This window comes from Lacerta agilis, chromosome 14 (assembly GCF_009819535.1).
Source record: "Lacerta agilis isolate rLacAgi1 chromosome 14, rLacAgi1.pri, whole genome shotgun sequence".
In the NCBI taxonomy this organism is placed as follows: domain Eukaryota; kingdom Metazoa; phylum Chordata; class Lepidosauria; order Squamata; family Lacertidae; genus Lacerta; species Lacerta agilis.
This window is the reverse complement of record NC_046325.1, coordinates 22537522-22556469: the sequence shown is the minus strand read 5'-3', so window position 1 is coordinate 22556469 and position 18948 is coordinate 22537522. Positions and strand designations below refer to the sequence as shown.

The 18948-nt window shown below is 38.7% G+C and overlaps 3 protein-coding genes across 3 annotated transcripts; all 3 read right to left on the bottom strand.

Moving 5' to 3' along the window:
* Positions 1-930: 930 nt before the first annotated feature.
* Positions 931-1848, bottom strand: LOC117057710 (olfactory receptor 14I1-like). The gene has a single exon (XM_033168551.1). It carries the CDS (start codon positions 1846-1848, stop codon positions 931-933), a length of 918 nt encoding a protein of 305 aa, XP_033024442.1.
* Positions 1849-7891: 6043 nt separating this feature from the next.
* Positions 7892-8863, bottom strand: LOC117057709 (olfactory receptor 14A16-like). The gene has a single exon (XM_033168549.1). It carries the CDS (start codon positions 8861-8863, stop codon positions 7892-7894), a length of 972 nt encoding a protein of 323 aa, XP_033024440.1.
* A 5389-nt stretch (positions 8864-14252) lies between these two features.
* On the bottom strand, positions 14253-15245 carry LOC117057708 (olfactory receptor 14A16-like). The gene has a single exon (XM_033168548.1). The coding sequence runs from the start codon at positions 15243-15245 to the stop codon at positions 14253-14255; it is 993 nt and encodes a 330-aa protein (XP_033024439.1).
* Positions 15246-18948: the final 3703 nt, after the last annotated feature.

Sequence of the window (18948 nt, the reverse complement as noted above, 5' to 3'; positions counted from 1 at the left end):
GGGTGTCCCGGGGCCCTGAGCGCAACCAGGACCCTCATTAAGGAGGATCCCATTTATTGCACAATTTAACATTGTGTAATCTTATATACAAGTAAATGTATGTGATGCACACACATTTTAAAAAGCTGGACATGATGGCTTCCATTTTTAGTTTTAAAATATATTTTCCATAAGAAAGCTTCCCATAAAAAATGAAAACAGTAGGTTTTTTAAAATGAATAATCTGTTCAACATTCTAAAACCCACAATTCCTGCCAGAATTCAAATGATGTGGAAGCTAATGGATACTGAAACACTAAGGGCTCATCCACAGTTCTGTTTGTGCTGCAATTTCTAGGCACAGGTTGGAGTATTGTTGGTTTTTTTTTTTTTTTTATCCTGCCACTTTCCCTGGGAAAACCTGCTGTTTACCCCTGAATCAGAACAAGCATCAATCAGGTTTCCCCCTTGATTGACATTTGTTCTGATTCAGTGGTAAAAGAAGCAAACTGCAACTCCAGTTTTCATAATAGAAAATATTACATTTTAAATTCTGTTTGTGAAGATAGTCTTGAAATTGCAATGACCATGTCTGGTGAAATCTTGGGGATCCCAGATAATATGTCCACTGGTAAAGTCTTTAGTGCCTTGCATAACTACTTGTCCAACCCATGACTAGAAAACCAAGACCTATTAATTCAATAATAAAAGACAAAATCACAAACACTTTGCAAAATACACATCATGTATGCAAATCACTGGCCACTTCAAGATGACCTGTTTATTGAACATTCATCCTGAATTGTTTGCACAAAGTTTGCTGGGAGATTAGGTAATGTTCCCTATGGAGCATGTATTGGGGGGGGGGGGTTATTAGAAGGTTATAGGGTATTGCACCAAGAAAGTTGTATCCCATATTTTACAGAGTATTTGTAAGTGAAACTGCATAATTTATTTTCTGTTTATAAGCCTCCAAAGTGCTGTCTTGATATCTTTATTCCTGATGCTATAAATAATAGGATTCATGAAAGGTGGAATGATTGAATATATCACTGCAAGCACCAGCCCCATGTCTGAGGAGGACCTAGATGCTCGTCCCAAGTAAGCAGTGCTTCCAGTGAAGAAAAATAAGAAAAGGACAATGAAATGGGGAAGGCAAGTTGAAATGGCTTTTTCTCTTCCTTGTACAGAGGGGATCCTCAGCACTGCTTTAAAAATCTGCAGATAGGAAATAATTATGAATCCAAAACATCCTATGCCCAACACTGAACAAAATATGACAGCTCCTCCTTCAAAAATGTATGAGTTGGAGCATGAGAGCCGGAGAAGCTGTGGGATTTCACAGAAAAACTGGTTTATGACATTAGAGCAAAAAATGATTCCAAATGTGCAGCTAGTGTGCAAAACAGCATATAAAAGGCCAATGAGCCACACACTAACTACCATTTGAATGCAGGTTACTTTGTTCATATGTAGCTCATATTGCAGTGGGTTGCAGATAGCAATGTATCGATCATAGGCCATGACTGTCAGGAGGAAGAACTCGGAGGACGCAAAAAAAACGAAGAAGAAGACCTGAGCCACACATTCAGAATACGAAATGTGCCTGGTGCCCAGTATGGTGTTAGCTATAGCTTTGGGAATGGTGACTGAGATGTAACCAAGGTCGGCAGTAGATAAATTTGCCAGGAAAAAGTACATTGGAGTATGAAGATATTGGTTGAGTGCTACAACATTGATCACCAGCAGATTTCCAACCAGAGCTGTCAGGTAGATTATGAAAAATGTCACAAAGCATACAATCTGCAGTTCTCGAATTTCAGAGAATTCCAAGAGAAGAAAACCTGTCACAGTGCTTTGGTTGAACATTTCCTTATTGTTATTCAGTAATGCACTCCTGTCAGAGAAGGGAAGACATAAATGGGATGGTGGTGTCCTGAAATGTACCTTATCTCAATAGAGTTTCTATATGCATGTTTCAAAAATTGAACAATGATTAATTATGCCTAAATGCAATATTTGACCATGCTTATGAGGACAGTAAATGAGTCAAATGGGTCATGTTGACTTTATTAAGATACACATAATATCTGCAGTAACCCAAAAAAGGAATATACATTTAGTCATCGGCTCCAGCCCTCGAAGGCAAACATCTGAATATATTGTTATATGCCGATGACATGGCTTTAATGGCACTCACCCGAAGAGGCTTACGCAGCATGTTGGAGGGGATCGCAGCCTACTGTTCTCATAACTCACTAAAGATAAACTACGACAAAACAAAAATTGTGGTGTTCACTAGAGCTCGTCACACTTTTAGATGGTCTTTAGACGAACATGTAATTGAACAGTGCCCTTCTTTTAAATATCTGGGTGTTACATTCCAGGCTACATCTAGTTGGCTGGCCCACTTTAAGGCTGTAACCCTCCTAACACGAAGAACAATTGGTGTCCTGCTTAGTTTCTTCCATACCCGGGGAGGACAATTGGTGATCCCGGCATTAAGAGCTTTTGTTGGGAAAGCTATTCCCCACTATTTGACTTATCAAAAAGCAGAACATTAATAAACAAATTATGTTTTTGGCATCCTAAAAGTATTTTGAAAAACAAAGATTAACAAGGGAAGGGGTAATATCCGACAGAAGATGTAATGCTGATTAGATTGTGTTTGTGCAAATACTGCTGCAGTGGCAACCCAGCACCCAGAATGGACTGTTCTAGGAACAGGGCATGTACTTTTCATTTAATTGCATATGACAATAGAGCCTACACCAGGGGCAGCCAATGTGGTGCTCTCCAACTGATTCTTGGACTCCAGGTCTTGACATTGCTGACCATTGGCTATGCTGGCTAAGTCTGATGAGAAGTAGAGTCTAACAACTTAAGGAGGAAACCATACTGGTGATTCCTGCTCTACACAGTTACGATCACAGGTAACGTTACAAATGTTCTAATCAGTATTGCCAACCTGGAGGGCAAGTCTTGCCATCTTCTCTACAGACAAGGTCTTAGTACGTTTACCAAAACAAACAAACAAAAATAACCATTAAGGCTGCAACTCTATACCCATTTACCTGGGAGTAAGTCCTGTTGAAATCCACGGGATGGACTTCTGAGAAGAAGTGCACAGGATTGAACAGTAACTAAATCCATGGTAGGCTTCTTATGCTTGACCTTATCCATAACACAGAACTGAGACTCATCTTTTTAAAACACACACAGAGACACAAAAAGAACAGCAGCAAACAAGGATGTAGATAAACATTTGAGGAAAAGATGGTGGTCTGGGACAATAAAAGCAGAATATTTAATACCAATTACCCAGTCATTAGATGTCATCCCAAACAGGAGATTGTTTATAAAGATTCAAGAAGGCATTCAGGCCAGTATTGTTATTATTCCTTTTAAGGAAGGGAGTTCCATCCAAAGTCATAGACAGATGTCTGAGTAATTCCACTGGAAGAAATTTAAGTCCAACACCTGAGAAAAGAAAAGAAAAGAAAAGAACATGATGATAGATGAAAGAATGATTTTAAGAAAAACAACAACAACACTGTCTATAAAATTATAAATAATCCACTGTGTTCTTTGGCTGTAACTGTTTCTATATATATATTTCTCTATGAGCTAGCTATGTTATTCCAAAACAGGCATTTCCCTGGCCTAATCCCGAAATATAAGTTTTTTTGTGCACACCTTTGTCTCACATTCTCAGATGATTTGTCAGTCGTCACCAAAGTAAATCTGTCCACCGAGCACTCTTTCTCACAGTCTGTTGAAGGTCTCTTGCTCACATATTGTCTTTTTCCTGTGACTTTTCAGTAGTCTGTATAATATGCAAAATCCTAGTTATTTAGCTAGTCACTCCTCTAGTTCCTCTGAAATAGAAATCTGCAATTATTTGCCAGAAGTGCATGTATCTGGCTCAAAAGTAAGATGACATCTGAAGGATGCTTTCGTAGGAAGCTTTATGTGTAGCTTTCCTAAGCTGGCCTCTGGAGATAGGCTGACATAAATCCAATCAAATATAGCAGCAGTTTCTCTGAGGGAAATATAAATTTATTTAAATGGCTAGACAATTAAAGTCATGTTAGGGATAGTATTATTGATCTAAAAAAAAAAAAAAAGTGTACGGATTAGTAGGCTACAGACCTGATTCCCATTTTTAGTTTTATGGTTCACTCCTCAAACTAGAAATAGACGGAAGTGGTCCTGAGCAAGTAAAAAGTGCATTCCCCTCGCTCACTGAACAGCTAGCAAGAGCCCCCTATTTCCAGAGACTTAAAGCAGGGCTTCTAGATCACAGAGTGGTATTTCTACACATATTTGAGACCCGACAACTTCTTCTTCCTCCTTACTAGAAATTTAACATTGACAATAACCAGCTCAGATGGGAGAAATTAAAAGGCAACTGCTACTAAGTAGACTAGGGTAGGGCAGGAAATGGTGGGCAGGTGAGTTACCAGTATGTTAAGTCATCAGTTTTTTTTTTTTAATGTAATTTTTCAAAACATTTTTTAGCCTGGTAATCTTAGCAAGGTGAGAGCAGAAGACTGAAGTTGACATTGGCAATCAATATTATGTGTTGGCTGTTTAAAAATAAGATTATTTTGTTTAAGATTAGGTTGCACTCTAGCTTCATAGTAAGCCATATAGCACAGCAAATAACACCTACTTGCAAATACAGGTATAATCCGGTAGACTATACCTATTTCAAGTGGTGTAAATTTTCATTAAAACTCAAGCCGGCCCAAGCAGGAGTATTATAAAACAAAGAACTTTATGTAAACAATTACAGGTAGGTAGCCGTGTTGGTCTGCCATAGTCAAAACAAAATAAAATAAAAAAATCCTTCCAGTAACACCTTAGAGACCAACTAAGTTTGTTCTTGGTATGAGCTTTCGTGTGCATGCACACTTCTTCAGATACACTGAAATGGAAGTCAACAGACCCTTAAATATAGTGAGGGGGTGGGGAGGGGAATTACTCAGAAGGGTGGTGGGAATGGCTGATAGGTGTGGAAAACCTGTTGATGACTGTTAATGACTGCAATTTGGTCTTACAGGTAGGGGCCTAGCAAAGTGGGCGGGGGGCGGGCTGTCCCAGGTTCCATAATGGAGGGGGTGACAAATTATCAAGGAACAATTTTTTTTTTTTTGAAAATGCCTTCTCCGAAGGTCTTATCCTACTATACTTAGGATTATATATCTATATATGAAATTTCATGCATATCAGTTAATAACTTGACCCCCCTCCCCCGAAATAGCTGTTTACTTGGCTGTTTTCCTATGTTGTGAAGGCTGAAATTTCAGTTCAGTGGAGCACTTACTGTTCCCAACCCTAACCCTGTGGAAAGCCATCTAATTAGACTTTAATTTGATTTTGAGATGTTTTTAGGAGGTAATTTAATTATTGTTTGATTTTATACCAATGTTATGTATCTGATGTTAGCCACCCTGAGCCCGACTTCGGCTGGGGAGGGTGGGATATAAATAAAAGTTTTTTATTATTATTACTTGTTATTATTCCTTTGTAAGAAAATATGAAATAACGTAAAACCATTTTTGTGGGGGGGGGAATCAATGGGGGGGGGTTGACAAGAAATTTTCCGCACCGGGTACCACCTGACCTTCCCATGCCTCGGGGGGGGGGGGGTGACAAATTTTTTTTGCCCCCTGGTACCAATTTACCTTGCTACGCCCCTGCTTACAGGGAAAGGCAAGGGGTGAGATGGCTAAAGATAGCTTTGTCATGTATAATGAGATAAGAATCCAATGTCTTGGTTCAGACCAGGTTTCTCCATGGTTTTAAGTTTGCAATTCAGCCACTTCTCTTTCCAGTCTATTTCTGAAATTCCTTCGTATTAAGACAGCTACTTTGAGATCTTGTATAGAATGTCCTGGGAGACTGAAGTGTTCTCCTACTGGTTTCTCTGTCTTGTGATTCCTGATATCAGATTTATGTCCATTTATCCTTTGGCGTAGGGTTTGGCCTGTTTGTCCAATATAGAGAGCTGAAAGGCACTGTTGGCATTTGATTGCATACACAATGTTGGAAGATGAGCAATTAAATAGTCATGAGATGGTATGTTTGATGTTGTTGGGGCCAGTAATGGTGTTTTATGTAAACAAGTTTTGGTTAACTCTCTCACCCTCCTGCTCTCTGTCTAAACTTTCTGTGCTGAGTACTTTCTGGCAGCTGTTTCCATAACCTGTGTATTCCCTCTTTGCCACTAAGTTTCTCTCCCTGACTACATCTTTTCTTTTATAAATTTAACAAAATAAAAGGATTATTACAGCTAACTATATAGTTTCAAAAGTCCATATGTGTCATTTGTGTATTATTGATAATGATTGTATATTATTTTTGTACACCACTTAGCCATGTATTGATTGAGCGGTTTAAAGAATTTTCTCAGTAAAAACTTGGGGAGGGTCTTTTGCCTTGTGTGTTCTGGTTAGTGAGAAAATTTCACACAAACATAGCCAAAGTCTGCCTTATAGCCAAACCAATGAATGTGTGTTTTAAAAAAGTCACACATATCTCATTTGGACCTGTTTACTTTTATTACTCATTCTCTATATTTGTACTTCTGATTCTTGGATTAGTAGAGCAAACATGGATATCATAATTGGTTTCGGCGTTTTGTGTTAACAATAATGAGCCATGTACATTTATAATTAAGGGTCCAATCCTAACACTAGGGCTGGATCTACACTGACCTGTTTGAGGTTTTAGAACAATATTAGATATATCATTCTAAAACATCACAGGGCATACTTGTAGGAGAAAGTGCTTCTTATCTCTGTCAAAACAGTGTCTCCCTACTGCAGGCTTCCTCAACCTCGGCCCCCCAGATGTTTTGAGACTACAATTCCCATCATCCCTGACCACTGGTCCTGCTAGCTAGGGATCATGGGAATTGTAGGCCAAAAACATCTGGAGGGCCAAGGTTGAGGAAGCCTGCCCTACTGTTAAATGCTGGTTGCTCTGCAGCACCCTCTGGCATCACATTTTAATAATGCATCACAAACATTAAAAGGGGAACATCATGTGGCCATATGATTATCAAACCATTCCTTAACCCTTCCTTAACGTTAACAACCATGAGTGTAGATCTGTCCTAGATCTGCTTGGTTGAGGGAGTTATGATACAGTGGATTTTTGGCTCCGACAGATGCTTCTCCACTCAGCCAGGCCACACCAGAGTAAGTCCAGCATAATTTACACTGGTTTATTTCCCCAGCACAAGTGACTGTAAGTGATGGAAGATAATGCAACTACCATTTTTGCATAGTTATTGTAACCTTGACTTGTCTTGCATCAATCACTTGCAACAGGTAGTAAGATGGACCACATCAATAGAATATTTCTTCCTCAGGAACATTGCACCCAGAATCTTAAGTGGAATGCAATTTTAAAATGAGTGGTAGAAATGGGAATTTGGGAGAAAGTTTAAGAAACAGCTCACATCATTAGTCTCATTTTATTATTATTATTATTTATTATTTGCTATAGATTTTATAAATTGTTACTGATACTTTTAAATGTTATGTTTCCATTTTAAGAGGATACAATGTGGTTTCAATTGGATTACTATTACCGGTAGTTATATTTTTATCTCCATTGCTGTATTTTATTAAACGTTCTACACAGCCATAGATGAACAATCAAATCCTTAACGGATGGTTTAAAAATCATTAAAAGAATTCTTGGGCTTATGCTACTTGATCAGTTGGTTGGCACTAAATAAACACTTTAATAATATGAATTGTTCACCTTGTGTGAAAAAGGTCCACAGGGCAGGCCAAACCATTGCATTATCCCAACTTATACTGCCACCCTGTAAAATAATAAAGGTTGTAATTCACAACATGTTCTCTGCATAGACAGGATGCCATACCACCCACATTTACACAAGCAAACTAATGAAAGAGTTCTTAGAGTGCCTCAAACCCAAGAGTTTTAACAGGGAAAGTTTTATCTCATTGTTTCTCATGCTGTAGATTACTGGATTCATCAGTGGTGGAAACATGGAATATATAATGGTAAGTGCCAAGTCCAGATGTGAGGGGGTATTAGAGGTGGGCTTGAGGTAAGCAAAGCAGCCAGTGAATACAAATATGGAGAAAACAATGAGGTGTGGAAGGCACGTTGAGAAGGCCTTTTGCCTCCCTTCAATAGAAGGGATTTTCAACACTGCAGAGAAGATGTGCACATAGGTTATGATGATGAAGATAAAACAACCTAACCCAATGACAGCACTTACCACAACAATTCCAATTTCAAGTAGGTACAAATCAGAGCAGGTCAGTTTCAGTAACTGTGGGATTTCACAGAAAAACTGATTGACAACATTGGAGCAAAAGGTGGGTGCAAAGGTGCCTCCCGTGTGTAAGAGTCCATAGAAAAAACTGCTGATCCATACACTAGTAACCATTTGGATGCAGGTTTGCTTATTCATCAACACTTCATATTGCAATGGGTTGCAGATGGCAATGTACCTATCATATGCCATGACTGTGAGAAGGGAGAAATCAGATGCTAAGAAAAAGAGAAAGAAGAGGACCTGAGCAACACACCCAGAATAGGAAATGTGCCTGGTGTTCATGAGGGAATTGGACATGAATTTAGGGATGATGACTGAAACTTGCCCCAGGTCCTGCATAGCCAAGTTCATCAGGAAGAAGTACATGGGGGTGTGCAGGTGGTGGTCAAAGGCTACTGCAGAGATGATTAGAAGATTCCCAGTGACAGTTGCCAAGTACAATACTAGGAACAGAAGGAAGTGTAGAATCTGTAGTTCCCGAACCTCAGAGAATTCCAGAAGGAGAAATTCTGAGATAGATGTTTGATTAACTCTGCTTTGCTCTTTAAGATGCATGTTGACTGTTGAAGGAAGCAGAAGGAGAGTTGTTGAAATGAGAGCCTAATGTTGTAATTATTGAAACTACAGTACTTGGACTTAATTTCCTCTTACTAATACTACCACTACATCATCATCATCATTTCAGAATATAGCACTTTCCAAAGAACAACTATGCTAGTTCCAGTGTACAATCTAAAATATACACAGGGAAGCAAGAGAAAAAGTGACATTGGAATCATGGGTAGGCAGAGGAGGAATACATTATTGTTTCAATTAATCTTATTTGTCTTAGTCATTCAATACAACAGTATTATTATTATTATTATTATTATTATTATTATTATTATTATTATTACATTTATATATCACCTTTCTCTTCCAAGGACTTCATGGTGGTGTACATGGTTCTCCTCCTCCCCATTTGATCCTCACAACAACCCTGTGAGGTAGGCTAGGCTAAGAGATGGTGAGTGGCCCATAGTCACCCAGTGAGCTTCATCCTTACTCTCCCAATTCATAATCCAACGCTCTAACCATTATGCAAGACTGGCTCTCAGTTACTGAGCATTCAACCTGATGCGTTTCCTCACTTTTGCAGGGAGGTTTTATAATATCCATTGTTTATTTAATATTCATTTTGATTTTCTTGTTCGGAAGTTATTCAACACCATGACAAGCAATTGTTATTTCAAACTGTCCAAGGCATTTCCCCATTACTTTGTTTACTACAGAAGTCTTGTTGTGTGTGTTTGAACTTGGAAGTGGCTTTTGTTTTGCAACAGCCCCAAATCTAATTTAATTGTGCCACCTGAATTTCTGGCATGTACCAGAAAGCAAAAGAACAGCCTCGCTGGATCAAGTCAAAGGCAAATCTAGTCCAGCATCATATCCTTACAGTGGCCAGCCAGATACCTATGGGAACCATACAGTAGGACCTGAATGGAACTGCACTCTTCTCACTTGTGATTCCTAGCAAATTGTATTTTTGAGGCATACTGACTCCGACAATCAGAGGGTATAAGTTTATGTCTGGTGCAAAGAAAATAAATTGCCCTAGAAAAAACCAAGCCCTATGCCCTGTGAATTTAGAAGTCGACATCTCACAGTGGAGTGAGAGATGAAAGGAGAGAGGGTTAAACATTCTAAGGCTCAAAGACTCAGTTATTCAACAATATCAAAATACCAAGTAACATTTAACATACACTTTCTTCACTACGTTAGTCAATAATTTCAGAGAACGAAATTATCACACTCACTGTTATGCATCCACTAGAAATTTGAAAAATCTTACCAAAGTCTGTAGGCTTCCTTTAAAATCATGCCCCTTAAAATTCCTCAGATGTCTTTGTTAAGATTATTTTTTTCCAGATTAAGACCAAATTTAATTTTAATACAGCTCTTGTTGATTGTGGATCTATATTACAGGTTAGGGATGGGGAGAAATGTTCATACCTAAAATAGACACTACCTGAACCGATATGGGAAATGAAATGTGAACATTCAAAACAAATTTACATTTCTATGAATTTTGCAATACTGTTCTCCAGCCAGCCAAAAACAAGCCATAAAAATTATGTATAGTATGGTAAAGGGCAACCAACAATACATCAGTGAGGGTTAATGGAAATGTACAAAAATAAATTATATTTGGGGAAATATCTTGTAAAAGGCATATATTAGGCATAATTGTGTTAAACTGCATATTTTAGGAGAAAAGTGCCTGGAAATATGTATGGATTTTCATGTAGGCTGTTTATTGGGGGAGAGGAACTGATGTGAAACTCCTGCAAACTGAATTTAAGATGGGGGTGGGGATTAAAACCGAGAGAGGCATCATCTTTACTAGAGATTGTGTCCCTCTGAGATGGGATACAAGTCTTTATGTGAAAAAAATTTGCATAAACTTCAGTACTCTGATCTGTGTGAGATTCATTGACATAGAGAGTGTTGAGAAAAAGAGTCAATGTAAGTGGAAGGGGAGAGAGAGAGAGAGAGAGAGAGAGAGAGAGAGAGAGAGAGAGAGGCACACAGAAGAAACAAATGAATGTAAGAGGAAGGGCAAGGGTATATTTTCAAATTGAGTGAGTGTTCATAGTGAGAGCAACTATGCAACTCTAAGATGACAAGGGGGGAAATTAAGGATATAGCATCTTACTATTTTTTCTTTCCAGATTGTTCTCAGCTTCAAATTGTTGTTCTCCTCCAACTAAGCCAGATGACAGTGTATTTCTCCAGCCATACATGCCATTTTATAAAAAGTCATTGTATACACATATCTATGGTGATAATAAGAAGCTGTCAATTATGATGTATTAATTTATCTTTTGTGTTGCAGGAGATTTACTGTCATGGGAATCCAGCACATCTCAGTGGTTGGTGTATAGAGAAATAAAAATAGCTTGGTTTTTTTATATATAATATGCTTTTTAAAGACTGTGGAAATTGGGTTCCTGAGAATTTTATTTATTTATTTATAAAATTTCTGTACTACCCTTTATCAAAGATTCACAGGGTGGTTTACAATATAAAGAAACAAAAATGCACATAATTGATCGCATGGCGTGGCACACACACAACACCATTTGAATGGCAATGCTCATTAACTTGGGGTGGGTGGGCCCCTCAAATATTTTATTGGGGGGGTGGCAAAGTCCCCTCAGTCCCTATGTGCTGGCTTCTATGGTAGAATAAGTCCCTATTTTCACATGAGGAATGTTGGAGGGTACACCACATGGTTTGCCATTAGTTTCAGAATAAGTATTATAACATGGGATCAGGGAAGGAAGGAAGGAAGGAAGGAAGGAAGGAAGGAAGGAAGGAAGGAAGGTCCAGCATGCTGGCACTTCTTCCAACCTTTAGAAGTCAGGATCTGGTGTTTGTTCCCATGGAACTTGCACAATGGCAATATGCATGACCTACTTTGTGCCACACAATGTTTGGGGGCTTTGGAGGAGAACCTTTACCACAAAACCTTGATATATTTTTCTCATAAAGAAACCACAGATAGCAAACCTTTCCTGCTCTGCACCCCTCATCTTTAGAGGTTTTCCCTATCATAATCACAATATACCATTAGGTCTTTGTAGGTCAAAACTAGCACTTTGAATTCAGTCTGGGAGTTATTTTGGGGGGTTTATAGCAAATAAAGCTGCTTCTGGGTAGGTGAAGTAGTGATGAATGGGTTGCTGCTCTTCAAAAGGCAAGGCACCACATTCTGTACTTGGTGAAGTTTCTCAAAGCACCATATAAAATGTGCTACCATTCTCCCCTCTTTGGATTTGTCCCAGAAGACCATTAGGACAAGGCCTATCTCACCTCCCCCTTTTTATTTTATTCCAAAGAAGTAGGAAGTGACAAGACTGTCCAACGCAAGAGGTTGTTGTGGAGAATGGGTTTGTATCATTGCACATACTAGTGACATCTTCCCTCAGCATTTTATTACTGATGCTGAGAAAGAGTTATTTGAAATGGGGTTGTACTCCCTTGGAGGAGTGCACCTGGATCCATCTTGGTCATTAGAAGACCAATTACTTCCATGGCTAGGAGTGCCCTTATACCAACTTTAGGTGTTAAGTCAGCTATGGTAACTACTGTACTGGGATAGCTTGACCACTGGTGTCCATGTAGTGGTAGCCTTCATATTGGATTACTGCAATGTGCTCTATGCCAGGTTGCCCATGATGTTGACTCAGAAGCTTCAGCAAAATTTCTGAACTTGACGGCTCACTGAAGCAGAAATAGACAGCTGCTAAAAGAATTGTGCTTGCTGCAAATTATCTACCAGGCTAAGGTCCTGGTACAGATATGGAGAGACAAAGCCTATGCAGCTGTGAGACACAATGTCCCATTCCTAATGGGTCACTGTGCTCTTTAGAAGAGGGTATCCTGAAGATACCAGCTCATTAGGATATCCATTTCCTATACAATATAGGAAATGGGCCTCTAATGTGGAGGCATCTATCTTTTGGAAGTTCTTCCTTTTATATATTAGGTGTCACTTCTATTTTCCTTCAGGACCTGTTCATCCTTCAACAAGCCTTCGGAATTATTATTATTATTATTATTATTATTATTATTATTATTAATGAAACCTGGATACCGCTCTTCATCCAAAGCTCTCAGGGTGGTTCACAGCATAAAAATACAAGATAGAAATACAAAATACATAATAAAAACAAGAAGGAAAGCAAAACACAGCAATACCCTCCCACAAACACATATAAAAGGATATAGGATGTTAATCAGCCAAAGACTTGGTTGAAGAGGAAAATGATCCTGAATTGCATTTCAAATTGTTTTTATATATGTAATCATTTTGTCAATGGAGTGGCTAATTCTGCTAAGCCTGTCCATTCCCAGATAGGGAGCTTCTTGAATGAAAATGCAACCAAGGAATACTCAAAGCAAGCCAAGCCAAAATAGGCTCTGTTCTTTATTTATGCTTCACATCAGGTGACAACCCAAAGGTACTGCCCCAAACAAGGAAAATACAAAGACTTTTATACATTTCTGTAATTAGCATTTAATTAACAAATTATGCCAAAGCCTGGTACATCCTAACACATGCCTACATAGTATTTGTTATAACTGCTTAGCCATTGCCAACTTTACACAAACACAAGGTTCATAGAAATATTTTGCATACAGGGCAAGTTGACAGGGCAAGTCAGCAACCATCAGCCAGTAAAGTAAAAAGAGCTGGCAAACTTTGGTACATTTTAAATAAATAAATAAATAAATCAACAGCAAAACTTCTCGTTTTATTACAGGCCTAGGATCCCAAACTTTTGTGGTGCAAAGGCATTTCCTTCACAAGTCTGTGATGCATTTTGTTCCTGCATTTTATATACGTGTTTTGTTGTATAGTGAAATAGATTTGAAATGCTTCATAGGAAACAATTATTAAAATAATAAATAAATAAATGCATACAGACTTACATACAAACATGATGCTTTTTTGCTTTGCGATCAGTTTAATTTAAACTTCAATTTCACATACATAATTCAATGTCTATGTAAAGATTGATTGGTGCAGCTGAGCTATTGTAATAGAATGATTCTGCATTGATGTGCATCAAGGAATCAGAGCCGGGAGTGGCTTGAAAGGTTATCTTGTTCAATGTCTTGCTGTAGCAGGAAACCAGTTACTACACATCCCTGATGGAAGAACATTTAGTCTATACATAAAAACGCCTAAGACTCTTGTTCATCACCTTCTGAAAAACATCTGTATGACTATTGAACAATTGATATTATTAGGAACATTCATAATGCTTAATAATAAAAAGTGCTCTTCTAATTTGATTATGTTAGTTCTGTTTTGCCTTGTAAAGCAGCCCTGAGTTGAATATATGTAACTCATGCAAACTTTCCTCATCAGACTTACAGTTTCCTATCATTTGAGTTATATACAGAATTTACATTTACATAATTGGCTGGGAAAGGTATTCATAGAGGAGTGCCTTAAACCCAACAGCTTTGACAGAGCATTTTTAATTTCCTTATTTCTCATGCTGTAGATCACTGGATTCATCAGTGGTGGAACCATGGAATATATCACTGTAAATGCCAAGTTCATGTGTGGTGGGCTATTAAATATGGGCTTAAGATAAGCAAAGTATCCAGTGGATACAAATAGGGAGCAAACCATGAGATGTGGAAGGCAAGTTGAGAAGGCCTTTTGCCTCCCTTCATTAGAGGGGATTTTCAACACTGAGCTGAATATGTACACATAAGTTACAACAATGAAGATGAAGCAGCCTAACGCAATGACCAAACTGAATGCAAGAATTCCAATTTCAAGTAGGTACAAATCAGAGCAAGTCAGTTTAAGTAACTCTGGGACTTCACAGAAAAACTGATTGACCAGATTAGAACAAAAAGGGGGTGCAAACGTGCCCCCAGTATGTAACACTCCGTAGAGAAAACTGATGATCCATACACTAGTGATCATTTGGGTGCAGGCCTGCCTATTCATCAACATCTCATACTGTAACGGTTTGCAAATGGCAATGTACCGATCATATGCCATGACTGTAAGGAGAAAAAAATCCGATGCTATGAAGAAGAGAAAAAAGAGTACTTGAGCAACACATCCCAGATTAGAAATGTACCTTGTATTTAAGATGGTATTGGCCATGGATTTCGGCATAATGACTGAAACTGAGCCAAGGTCTTGTAAGGCCAAGTTCATCAGAAAGAAGTACATGGGGGTGTGCAGGTGATGGTCAAAGGCTACTGCAGAGATGATGAGAAGATTTCCTGTAAGTGCTGCCAGATAAAAAGCAAGGAGCACAACAAAGTATAAAATCTGTAGCTCTCGAAGCTCTGAGAATTCTAGAAGAAGAAATCCTGACAGAGAGGTCTGATTAACTATGATTTTCTCCACCACAATCATGTTGCTGTGGAAGAAAGCAGAACAAAGTGATTAAAGGGATGTTTGTTTGTTTTTTTTAAAAAAAGAATAGGATGTCAAGAAAGAGTCCTGCAGCGTCTGCAAAAGATGATGGTAGTGTTCCTAAATTGATTTAGTGTCCCTTCTAACTATTCAACCTATTCCAGTGATAATTTGTGACAACATAGAGCAGAACAGATTGTATCATATGATTTCCCTAAAGACTAATAATAATAATAATAATAATAATAATAATAATAATTTTCTGTGCTGTCTGTAAGGATTTCAGAAATAGATGATAGATAGATAGATAGATAGATAGATAGATAGATAGATAGATAGATAGATAGATGATAGATGATAGATGATAGATAGATAGATAGATAGTGCACCAACCGTGCAAGAAGTGGGTTCAAAAGTCTGGAAGAACATTGGAGCAATTCACATTAGAGGAATCCCAACCATGTGAACAATATTAACAAGAAACAAAAATTAGGCTCTGGTAAGAGTTACTGATAGGCAAAACTTAGCATTTTGTGGTACAACTGAAAAATTGTACACTGTTGTCAAATGATTTTTTTTGAAGTTTGTAGAATATCTAGAATAGAAATACAAAATGAGAACATAAAATGGCACGACAAAGGGAAGTTTGGACTTGTGATCAGCACAAAGAAAAAAAGTAGCTTGTGACTGGCATGAATGTAAAGTATAGAAACACAAAAACAGACAAAACAATGTTGATGTACTTTGTGTTGTGCTATTCATGAAAAGAGAGAGTTGCACAAAGAGAGTTACAAAGTGACTATATGTGGAAGAGAGAATATTGCAGAGAACTAAAGAGGGGACAGAGAGTTGAAGGTATTTGTTATTTTCATTGCAAGTGCAATAGAGAAAATGAGTATAAGCAGCTTACTATTATTCTTCATAGATTTCTCTCCACTACAGATTCTGTTTCGTTGCATTGAAATTAAATGACTGCATATCTATCCAGCCATACATGCAATTATATAAGAATCTTCCTACGCTTGGATCTACTATAAACATTTGTCAACATGGGGAGGAGATTTCTTAATAACTCTTCTGTCTTTCTGGAGATTTGCTCCCACAGGAATTAAACACATATTAGAAATAAAATTTGTTTGCAAAATGCATGTATTAGGCATAATTGTGGGAAAATACAATTTTTAGGATAAATATTCATGTATCAATCATGTGCCAGCTCCATCTGGTACACAGGATAAGACCCAGCTGCCTGCAGACTGTTTCGCCAGAGTGGTGCACGCTATAGTTATCTCCTGCTTGAACAACTGCAATGCACTCTGCATGGGGCTACCTTTGTAGGTGATCCGGAAACTACAATTAATCTAGAATGGAACAGCTAGACTGGTGACTGTGAATGACCTCTGAAACCATATAACACTGGTCCTGAAAGACCTACATTAGCTCCCAGTACATTTCCGGGCAAAATTCAAAGTGTTGGTGCTGACCTTTAAAGCCCCAAATGGCCTCAGCCCAGTATACCTGAAGGAGCATATCCACCATTCCATCGTTCAGTCCGGACACTGAGGTCCAGCTCTGAGGGTCTTCTGGCAGTTCCCTCACTGTGAGAAGTGAGGTTACAGGGGATCAGGCAGAGGGCCTTCTTGGTAATGGTGCCCGCCCTGTGGAATGCCCTCCCATCAGATGTCAAGGAAATTAACAACTATCTGACTTTTTGAAGACATCTGAAAGCAACCCTGTCTAGGGAAGTTTTTAATGTTTGATGTTTTATCATGTTTTTAATATTCTGTTGGACACCGCTCAGATGGGACACCACTCAGATGGGTGGGGTATAAATAAATAAATAAATAAATAAATAAATAAATAAATAATAATCTGAATGTACCACTTGAAAATACTCCCTGTAGAATTTGTCGTGTCTTTCCTGATGCTATTTCCCCAGACAACTCCACAGTTCATTTTGATATGATCTTAGTGGCAGCTCCTGCTGATTGTGGGTCTATATTGGATATTAGGACTGAGTGCTCATTGGAAGGACAGATTCTGAAGTTGAGGCTCCAGTACTTTGGCCACCTCATGAGAAGAGAAGACTCCCTAGAAAAGACCCTGATGTTGGGAAAGATGGAGGGCACAAGGAGAAGGGGACGACAGAGGACAAGGTGGTTGGACAGTGTTCTCGAAGTTACCAACATGGGACTGGCCAGGATGCGGGAGGCAGTGGAGGACAGGGGTGCCTGGCGTGCTCTGGTCCATGGGGTCATGAGGAGTCGGACATGACTAAACAACAACAACAATTGGATATTAGGGATGAGTGAGAAACTTGGATAGCTATTCACACTCCCACATGTGGTCATGCTTTGTAAATTCATAATTCTCTAAATGTTGCAATGCAATTCTTCATAGAAAAATGTGGATTTCAGTTCCCATTAGCTCAGCCAGCATAACCAATTTTAATTCATGATGAGAGGTTTAGACGAAAACATCAGGAGGGCACCTCATCAAAGAAGACTACTGTAACAAAAACAATAACAAGAACCACTCACCTGGGGCTTTGGGTGGGCAACGTTTGCTGCTCAGTGTGGCCACGGTAGGTTCAGGAATGCTGCCACCTTCTGGCATGGTGGGGTGGTGGTGGTTACCTGGCGCCACCCCACCTTCGGCCACAACAGCTTTACAGGTGTGGGGGCAGTGTCCACAAGGCCAATCACGGCAGGGACTTGGGGACTGCGTCCAGCTTCTTTGGGTATTGCAAGATATGGTGGTTTGACTCACTGGATCAGAGTATCATCATCCTTCTTGTATCTGGAAGAATTAGCTGATTTACCTTGGTAAACCTCTAGTTCAAATACACTTTCAGGTCCTACTCCTATACAAAAGGGTGGGGAATACTGATGCACAAAACAGAACAGAAAAGGGTCCTTTGAAATATGCAATTTGTTCTGCTGCTTATGTGGGATAAAGCTGGGATGAAGTGGAGAACTTCTGAAATGCGTCATTTGGAGAGTCTTATCTTCCTGGTTTCTAAGTCATAAATTTAATCAAAAAGCAAGCCTGAGAGTTTGTGTAGCATCTGAGTTCCTCTAAAGGCAACTGAGGGGAAAATTTGGGGTTGGGGGGAATAGAAAAAGCAACCAATTGTTTGGAGATAATGACAGCTCCAAGGTCACACAATGAGCTTTCAAGCTGAGGAGAAATTTGAACATAGCCCAATACTATAAACTAGACTTCCCAGAACTGGTGTCCTCCTGATGCTTTATGCTTTTGCAATGCACCTAGATGGATTTTCTTCAACCTTTTGTAAAAAGAACTTCCTGTGTCAATAATAGGTTTAAGTGAGAATGATACTATCAAATCAAGTCCCACCTGAATTTAAACTCCACATGAGTAGTTCTGCAAGGAATTTTGAATAGAGAAATAAATGTGCCTTGTTTTTAGATGTACCGGTATATTGTAAACTCTTGTATCAAATAAAGAACTCACACCTAGAAATAACCAAAGATTTGTTTATTCAAGGAAGATATGCATAACTTTAGACAGTACATTGCAAAGTCAGCAGGTGCAGGCCGCAACCAATCACTGATACATCCATCCTCTCTCATCTAGAGATGAAAATGATCATAGCCCTCTAGAATGTTGTTGTTGTTGTTGTTGTTGTTGTTGTTGTTGTTGTTGTTGTTGTTATGACTGCAACCATTTCTAGTCTATA